Raw genomic sequence first — 9,156 nt, 5'->3', positions numbered from 1 at the left:
AAAGGCAGACATTTTTATGAAATACAACCAACGGTAGGACAGATTTTGAAATCAAGTGGAAGCAGGAAGGAGGATTGTATTCTTTCAAGATTAAGGCTAGGACATACAGGGCTAAACTCTACACTACACATGATAGGAAAACATCCAACAGGCTTGTGTGATGGATGCGGAGAGAGAGAGACAGTAGAACATGTAATCATTAGTTGCAATAAATACATGGAGGAAAGAAATATATTAATCAATGATCTAAAGATAATTGATAAACAAATAACTCTGAAAGAATTTTTATATCCGGAAGGAAGGAAATGGTTGATACAATTCTTAAAAAGAACTCAGTTAATACATAGGATATAGAATGTCTAGGACCTGAGCTGTAGATGGAGGAGCTGAACACGCAGCAACATCGAAGGCTCGGGTTTTGAAGAGTCTAGAGTTATAAAATAAATAAATAAATAAATAATAATAATAAAAAGAACCTCTGATCCATAACCCACAGTAGGTGGCGGTAATGCTCTGTTTAGAATGCGAACCGCCAATAAACACCAAGAAGAAGAAGAAGAAGCCACACTGAGTTTGAACTGGAAGACGAAACAAGGCTTTTTTTTTGTTGATTTCTCTTTTTATGTGTATTTATATAAAACGTGACCGAAACTCTGTCTGAATTGGCGTGGAAGAGAAAAGTAACTCGGCATACAGTGAACTGTGCGTCAAAATACCGAGCATTAAGGTGAGTTTGTTTATTGAACACTGGACTGTAACGTTATTGTTGAAAAACGCTACATTGAAAGATGCGTTTCTTGGCGTTTTGACGAGAACGCTTAGTTATAGTTACTTAGTAACTTTGTTTACAACTTATGTTACGACAAGCGAACAACACGTTGTTCGGGTTAACTTCTGGTTATGCATTTTTTAAATACCGTGCCGTTTTCAGCAGCAAGCAGAAACATGGGTGCCAGTGAAAGCAAGATGACCGTGGCATCAACACCAAAGGTAGACCCGAACCAGCGACCGAAAGCAGCGCGTGTGGCGAAACTCGCCGACCCGCGTTCACCGTCCTGTGCCATTGACCGCACACCTATACAGGTACTAAAACACTCCTCTGTCCAACAGTTTCTCTATTAAAACTGATTTTAATCTCAATAAACCTGACCGTGGGGGTGTGTTGTACTGTTTACACCAGTTTTGTGTTTGTAAGTTAAAGTAGACCCAAGAATTGGCTTGATTGTGTTTTCCTGTAGGTGGGCGTTACTTACTCTCCTCTTCCTGTGGTGGAGTCAGTCGGGCCGGTGTTTGTTGACCCCCGCTCACCTACCCCGGGCATCACTCGAACACCAATGAAGGGTACGTGTCCCCCATTATTATGAGTATTAAAGTGAAACATTTCAAGCAATCTTCGTTTAAAAAGTAAGCTTGTTGTGGGCTCAAGCTGAAAGCTAATTAATATTCACGAGCTGAGTCAGTTTAGTGCATGGTTTAGTGTCGTGGTTGTTGCTTTTTTTCTTTGTTAAAGAGTTATAAGCTGTGAACCAAACCAACTTGCTATTAGTAGACATGCATTACATGCTTTTACTTGAAGCAAAAAGTGTTTGTGAATCCTACAGACAAACAAAGTTCCAATGTATTTATAGACCTCCAAAAACGCTTACAAAAGATGGATAAAGCTATTTACGAAATATTAAACCGTAACCGTAAGGAAACGTGATGTTTCAGCAGTGTATATATATCCATGTCAGCAGTAGAGGTAGAAGTTGGCAGCTCATTTCATCACAGTAAAAACAGTAGTCTCTCTCTGTTTTGAAGTAACAAGGCACTGCTTTCTACAATTCAATGAAGCATTATGAATCAAGTTCAGAAAAATAGAATTGATTTGGAGAAATATAGAAATATTTGGTTTAAAGTCGTTTACTCTAAGGAAGTTGACAGTGATTTAACCTTTTGATCAATCAGTTAGGCTAAAGCTAGCATGATACCATGCGAGCCTTTGATAATAAATGCATTCAGAAAGTAATAAAGTTTTTTAAAAAATGAACTAATTAAGCTGAAAATCTTTTGTCTGTTTTACAGTGAGCGTCACGTCTCTCGCTCGAAGGCTGAGCACGTTCTTCCTCAGTGACATCAAGTCTGGCGACTGTTCCGCGTCTCCTCTTCCTTCAGTCTCCTTCACCAAAACCTCCGGCATGCCTGGTGTAGCTCATCCAAATACCTTCGGCCCCAAAGAGCCTCTGCTGAAAGCCCAAAGCTCGCACACAGACGATATCTCAACCCCTGTGCTGTCCTCTCCATCTGAGGGCTACGGCTCCATATGCCACAGCCCATTTGTGTTGATTGGAGAGCCACAGATGGAGGTGGAGGTCGACGCTGAGGCCTCGCTAGAGGAGGCGGAGGAGGCTCTGCTTCTAGGGGCTTCACCGTTGAGGAAAGAGCTCAGTCTGAGTCTGCTTGCATGTCGTGAAGGTGTTTACTCGTCTTCCCTGGAAGAACGTCCTCCGACTCCCCTTCCTCCTGCGGACAGACAAGCCAATGAAGATCATTCGTATGCAGTCTTCACCGTCCCAAAATCCACTGAAAATGCAAAGTCTGAGTCCCCGCCGTCGGTTGAGGCTGTCTTGACTTTAGAGGAAGAGGAAGTTCCATCCCAGACACCTGAGCAATCGGTTTGTTTTTCTTTTCTTTTTTTTAATATTGAAAGATTGTGGGGTTTTAATCTCATTAGTTAACATTTGAAGTGGATCAAAGTTTTTCAAAACTGTTCTAAGATCAGAATCTGTGTTGTACAGTAGTTTTAGAACAATTTTAATGAAAGGTTTTGATCCACTTAAGGTGTGTGTGTGTAAAAACAAACATAGGCATTTAGAATATGTGTGCTACCCAAATAATGACTAAATGTAAGTCTTTGAGAACTGGTTTCTCAAGCCAGGTGGCACATTGGACCAGGGGCTCATCTCCTGTTTCCAAAATGCATCACAACTGCTTGAGAAACTGTTCTACTAAGATGTACTTTTGTTTACCAACTGTTTATTCAGTTCAGTTGAACTTGGATGGATAAATAGGTCGAGAGGTAGATAGAGAGGTAGATGGATGGATGGGTAGAGTGGTAGATGGATAGAGGTAGATAGAGAGGTGGATGGGTCAGGAGGTAAATAAATAGAGGTAGAAATAGAGAGATGGATAAAGATAGCTGGATGGATAGATGTACATATATGGTGAAAAATGTAGATGGGTAGATAAGTAGAGAGGTGGGTGAATAGCTAGAGGGGTAGATAAAGAGGTGGACAGAGGTAGAAGGATAGATAGTGAGGTAAATGAATAGAGGTACATGAATGGATAGATAGATAGATAGGTAGAGATGTAGATAGATTAATTTATGGATATAGATAAAGAGGTGGACGGAGAGGTGGATAGAGGTAGAGGGATAGATAGTTGGGTAGATAGAAAGATGAAGGGAGAGATGAATGTAGATAGAGGTGGATGGATAGCAAGAGGGGTAGATAAATAGAGAGGTGGATAGATAGAGGTAGATAAAGGTAAATGGATGGAAAGATAGTAAGATTGATGGATAGGTCGGGAGGTAGATGGATAGGTAGAGCTAGATGGTTGGATGGAGGGGTAGATAAAAAGGTGGCTAGATAGGTGGATAGATAGATTGAGAGAGAGGTGGGTGGTTGGTTGGATGGATGGGTAGGTCGAGAGGTAGATGGACGGAGATCGAGAGGTAGATGGATTGGATGGATGGGTCAAGAGATAGATAGATGGATATGTAGAGGTAGATTGTTGGAAAGATGGATGGGTAGAGGTAGATAGAGAGGTGGATAAAGGTAAATGGATAGATAGACATAAAGTACTGGATGGGTATACAGATAGATGGAGGTAGATGGATGGATAGGTTTGGCGGTAGATAGGTATAGGTAGAGGAAGTGAGGTGGATAAATAGAGAAGTGGATGGATGGATAGGTCGAGTGGAAGATAGATAGGTATGGATGGATAGGGAGGTTGAGAGGTAGATAGATGGATATGGAGGTAGAGAGATAGATGGAGAGATGGGTAGATAAAAGTCAGCATTACACAAGTCAACATTAAAAATGAGCTACTGACTTAATGTTGGTAACAGTTTTCTGCGTTTTCTGTTAAATGAATATCATATTTGTTGGCTTTAATTGCATTACAGTCATGTTCACAGCTTTAAGTTGATAATGTTGTTTGTGTTGGGACCAGTGAGAAATATTATGACTTCACAAGCAGAAAAAACAGTAGACTAATTACTATTAGATCTGGTTCTTTGTTTCACCCTGACCTTCTCGAGCACAGCTGTCATTACACCATATTACTCAGCTGCAGATGCAAAATTCTGACTCTTTTGTCCTACCACCGTCTGGACTCATTTTAATTTGGTATTGCCCTCACACTGTTGTAAGCAGGCAGAATAACCTCTACAGACACTCCTGATGATTAACATTGCAGATGGCTGAAGCATATTTTGGGTTTAGACTGAGTGTGATGTGTTGCGTCTCACCACTGTCAGGCACCTGCTGCACTTCCAGAGCCGATCCCTGAGCTGCCAGAGGAAAACAAACCTCCAACACCTCAACCAGCTGACGTCTCCAGCAAACCCAGCCCAGTGTCCAGCACTCTGGTGGAGTCTGTGCAGCCTGGCATCCGCTGTCTGAGGTTTGACACCCGCAGCCCCAGTCAGGCCATTTTCAAGCCCCAGTGGTTGGGTGTGGGCTTTGGGGCCACTGGTGTACGAGCGAGAGGGGTTCAGAGCCGAGGGAAAACCACAATGTCCTCACCACGTGCCATGAAAAACACTGCTACTAATGAGAATAATAACATGGTTGTGCGCACCAAACAGAAGCCGAGAGGTGAGTGTGTCTGTTCACCACATTTGTATATACACGCAGATGTTACTTATTTCAGACAGATCTTATTTACCTTTATCTTTTGCCATTGGTCAGTGCTCATTTTTGTAAACTTATCTTGTTGCTTTGGAAATGACATGCTGTAGTCTGGTGATTTGTGCTTCTGTAGTATTAAAGGGATAGTTCACCCAAAAGTGAAAGTTCTGTCATGTACACACCCTGGTTCCAAAGCTGTTTGTGTTTCTTTTTTTCTGTTGAACACGAAAGAAGAAATTTTGAAGAGAGATTGAAACCTGTAACCATTGACTTTCATAGTAGGAAAAACAAACAATATGGAAGTCAGTGGTTACAGGCTTTCAGCTTTCGTCAATCACTTTAGTAGTCAAGACAATAAAGAAACTCAAAGGTTTGGAACATCTGAGGATGAGTAAATGCTGAGTAAATTTATTTTATGATGAACTGTCCCTTTAATTGGTCTTGATATTTTAATTCAGATATAATCTAAGAAAATAAAAGCCCACTGGTATCTCTACATAACCAAACAGGCGTAAATGTAATTAAGGGTGTGTTCACACCAGAAAATCTGTTACATAAGTAAATGGTGTACAATCTTGATATTTTATTATTATTATACATTTTTTATTACTATTAGTTTAAATACTCGGTGTGGTGTGAAAAACCAAACTGCTGAAAAAAATGCTACAACGTATCATGTTGTCTTTGAATCAGACCAAAAGAACTAAAGCACAGGTGTAAATGCAGCACTCAACAAATCCTTCAAATATAACTAGATTCAGCAAAGGAAAAAGAGTGAATTGGTTAAAAAAAAAAAAAAGAATTTCCTACAAACATTGTTTCAAGCGTAACCTAATTTACTTAAAGTGTAACTGAAATTGCCGCCATGTTTAAATGCATGTTTGTATTGATCAATTACGGAGACCCGGAAGGGACGTGGTGGTGGGGGAAAAACATGTGGAAAAAAATCTGGGTGTGAAAAAAAAAAAAAAAAAGTGATGGAAAAAATATATATTTTTAAGTTTTTGCGTTATCTCGTAAAGATGTTTTCCACAAACACATCTTGTTCACTTTATACATGTCAATCCTCCCGTTTTTTTTGCCGGGATTCTCTTGTATTTTACCAGTGTATCCCGCTATCATCCTATTATTGCGTATTTTCCCATATTTATCATATTTAATCTTGAAAGCACGCTGAAATTAATATAAAAATGTCTTCCTTCGCTTTAGTTCCAATAAAGCTGTGCATCGATCATCGCTATCCTTATGCAACGTGACTGAGAGACGCACCCCGTATGATAAACTGATCCCAGATCAGCTTCTGTACACCCCATTTAAAGGGGAGCGAAAGTGCAGGACACTTTGGGATTCAGATGTTTAAACAGACAAATACACTTAATGTGTAAACATGTCCATCCTGCGTCTTTTACTTTAAACACAACAAATTCTCTCTTAAATGAGCACAAACTAAAGTAATAGACTGCTTTCATTATAGATCTGTGCATTCTTACAGTGACACCTCTGCAATCAAACAAAACGAGATTTATTTGCTGCTCTTCACTAGTTTGATAACAGAGGTGCACTTTAAATGGTGTACAGAAGCTGATCTGGGATCAGTTCATCATAAGGAGTGCGTCCGTCAGTCAGCGCTAATACATTCATTCGCTGATTCAGAGGTTGCATAAGAATGTTATATTATTATTTTTTTATATTAATATTTATAAAAACGTGATGAGAGAACGCAAAAACGTAAAACAAAAATCTTTTTTTTTTTTCTTCCACCCATTTTTCTTCTCGCAGCCAGATATTTTTTTTTCTTCCACTTGTTGTTTTTTTTTTTTTTTTTTTTTTTTTTTTTTTTTTTTTTGTCCCTTCCGGGTCTCCGTAGTACATCAATCATGTTAAACAATATTATTTAGCTGACTTTTGTTTTTGTGTTAGTGCCTTGGCTGATTTAGGTCTATCATGGATGATAAAACCACCAGTATGCGGTGGCAAATCTTATATCATTCAAAACGACTGATTCATTTAGAACGATGCACGATTGAAGGGGAATGGAACAATTAAATGTTTGAATGAAACAAAATCTTCAAATATATATTATGTGGTGGTATTCAAGCTAACTTTAGAGTTGCTTGTTTAATATTCCAGAAAAAGTGCTGATTGGTGAGGGCAGATCTCCTCTGCAGATCCTGAGGGAGGCCAATTCACCCAGAGAACGCAACTCGCAGGTACTTTGCTCACTGCAAACGCATGAACCGCAGGGTTTATTTTACTGTCCATTCTCTGTAATGATTTCATCTGAAAGAATTTCGGTGTCTCTCTTCAGATTAAATTGAAGGTGTCGACTCCAGAAAGACAGAGGTTCAGCCAGATGGACAGAAGAGCTCTGATACTGTCCCTCGACAAGGAGAACGAGTGAGAGCAGATCCACACACCAGCACAAACTCAGACAACACTATGTATATACTTCCACTTGAAACCTGCAACTACATGAATCTCCTTTTTCCTGCTTTTTACCTTTTCTTTGTGTTTGTAAATAAACACTCTTTTAATGTAAATAAAATTAACTTTTGATTTATATTTTTGTCTTGTTTTTTTTAATCCAATATGAGGACACTGGCTGGAATTGTTATTTGGATAACAGGTACTGAGACACAGTTGGTTCTGTCATCAAATCTAGTTTTGTTTAACTTCCATGTCCACGTTTATTTAATAAGCAGTGTTTATCGGAACTATTTAGTAATGGGGAAACTTTTATCCTTTATCAGTGTTCAGAGTATTTAACCTAAATCCTATTTAGACATTTGTCTTTCTAGCACTAGCAACTAGCTTATTACATCAAATAATGGTAGAGTAATATTGCCAACATGTCATGAATATGACGTTTTTATGCATGTTTATTACAGTCATTAAATGTCATTTCATTCAGTTGTCACTTTAAGTCCAAAGAGGACATTGCTTAATCGAAGCTATCGTGATTATAGCGCATCCAGATGGTGAATGCGGTTCTACTCAAGTATTATTTAATAGTTTGGTCATTTATTTCACTGATTTGTCAAACGTCATCAGGAAACATTTTGAATTTCCGCTTAGTAAAAAAACATTAGAGCTCCATTTGGGACGACACTACATACATATACTATGCTGTTGCGAGTGTAAGTGCATAAGTACATAGTGCATGAGTGTATAGTGTGCCATTTGAGACGCAGCTCTAGTAATAATTCAGTCACAAGATGGCGCCAAACAGTCAGGAACAGCGGCGTGACCCATAAGTTTATCGTAGTACCCGGATCAGTACACCTGTTTGTTATTCGCTTCAGCGGTTGTTATCTGGTAAAACTTGGAATATACTGTAAGTATTCCAGAGAGTTGTGTTATAAAGCCTGTTAATAGCATTTTAGCCACGTGCTACTAATTCTTAAAAATGTTAACATTAATTCAAGCTAGCAGCATGTGAAACAAATGTTAGCCATGTTGAAAACATTAGCCATGTGCCAAAGCGTTAACTGTTTTATTATTGAAAAAGTCTAGTAGGTTTTATTCAAGTCTTAATTAAAGTATGCACACATAAACTACTATCTGTTTTGTTTTCTATGATGACAACAGCTGCCATTTCTCCAATCAATGTCAGGAGATATGATGACAAACTCATATCATGGTATTAATCTCATATCCTGATAATGATATGCATCATGATGATACTGTACCATTTCTGTAAATGCTATCAATAGTTTATATGTATTAAGCACATGTAAGCAACTATTTCTTTTTTACTTTTTAAAGTATGTATACTCAAGAAATTACTCATTCATATGTATCATTTTATTTAAAACTTTAGCGCAAATGTTTGATTAAAAATGTAGAAATTTAAAATGAAAATTATTAATTATTATTAAGTGATTACATGTCCAACATAAAAAGTATGCTAAATAAATTGCAAAATGTAAACATAGCACTTTCAAGATTCAAGTATTATTTTCCAATAATGTTATTTATGTTTTTGGCTATATCCTGATAATGGCATGTCATATTGTGATTATTTTGAATTATGAATAATAACCATAAACTAATGTGTCTACTAAAAGATAAAGTGTAATAGGTAATAATAGACTTTTTAATTTGTCAATACGATTGTCACGATCACCAGCGATCCAGCGTGTGCAGATCAGGAACAACAAATCCGTCATTAAATGGACTACAAGATCCAGTCATGCACCACACACACACACACACACACACACACCTGGCCTAGATCCCCATGATGGATCCATTATTGTAGCTT

General features: G+C 38.3%; 1 protein-coding gene across 2 annotated transcripts; it reads left to right on the top strand.

Annotated features, from left to right (window-relative positions):
* The first annotated feature begins 566 nt into the window (after positions 1-566).
* On the top strand, positions 567-7,452 carry cdca3 (cell division cycle associated 3). Of its 2 annotated transcripts, none has more exons than XM_056475734.1 (7): positions 567-727; positions 935-1,083; positions 1,239-1,341; positions 2,065-2,654; positions 4,520-4,859; positions 7,023-7,102; positions 7,201-7,452. In XM_056475734.1, the coding sequence occupies exons 2-7, from the start codon at positions 946-948 to the stop codon at positions 7,291-7,293; spliced, it is 1,344 nt and encodes a 447-aa protein (XP_056331709.1). In that variant the 5' UTR covers positions 567-727; positions 935-945; the 3' UTR covers positions 7,294-7,452. The 2 variants fall into 2 exon arrangements, with proteins under 2 accessions (XP_056331709.1, XP_056331710.1); XM_056475735.1 differs by having other exon boundaries at positions 932-1,083.
* The last annotated feature ends 1,704 nt before the right edge of the window (positions 7,453-9,156 follow it).

This window comes from Danio aesculapii, chromosome 16 (assembly GCF_903798145.1).
Source record: "Danio aesculapii chromosome 16, fDanAes4.1, whole genome shotgun sequence".
Classification (NCBI taxonomy): Eukaryota; Metazoa; Chordata; class Actinopteri; order Cypriniformes; family Danionidae; genus Danio; species Danio aesculapii.
Note: the sequence above shows the minus strand (reverse complement) of the source record. Positions and strands in the feature narration are given on the sequence as shown.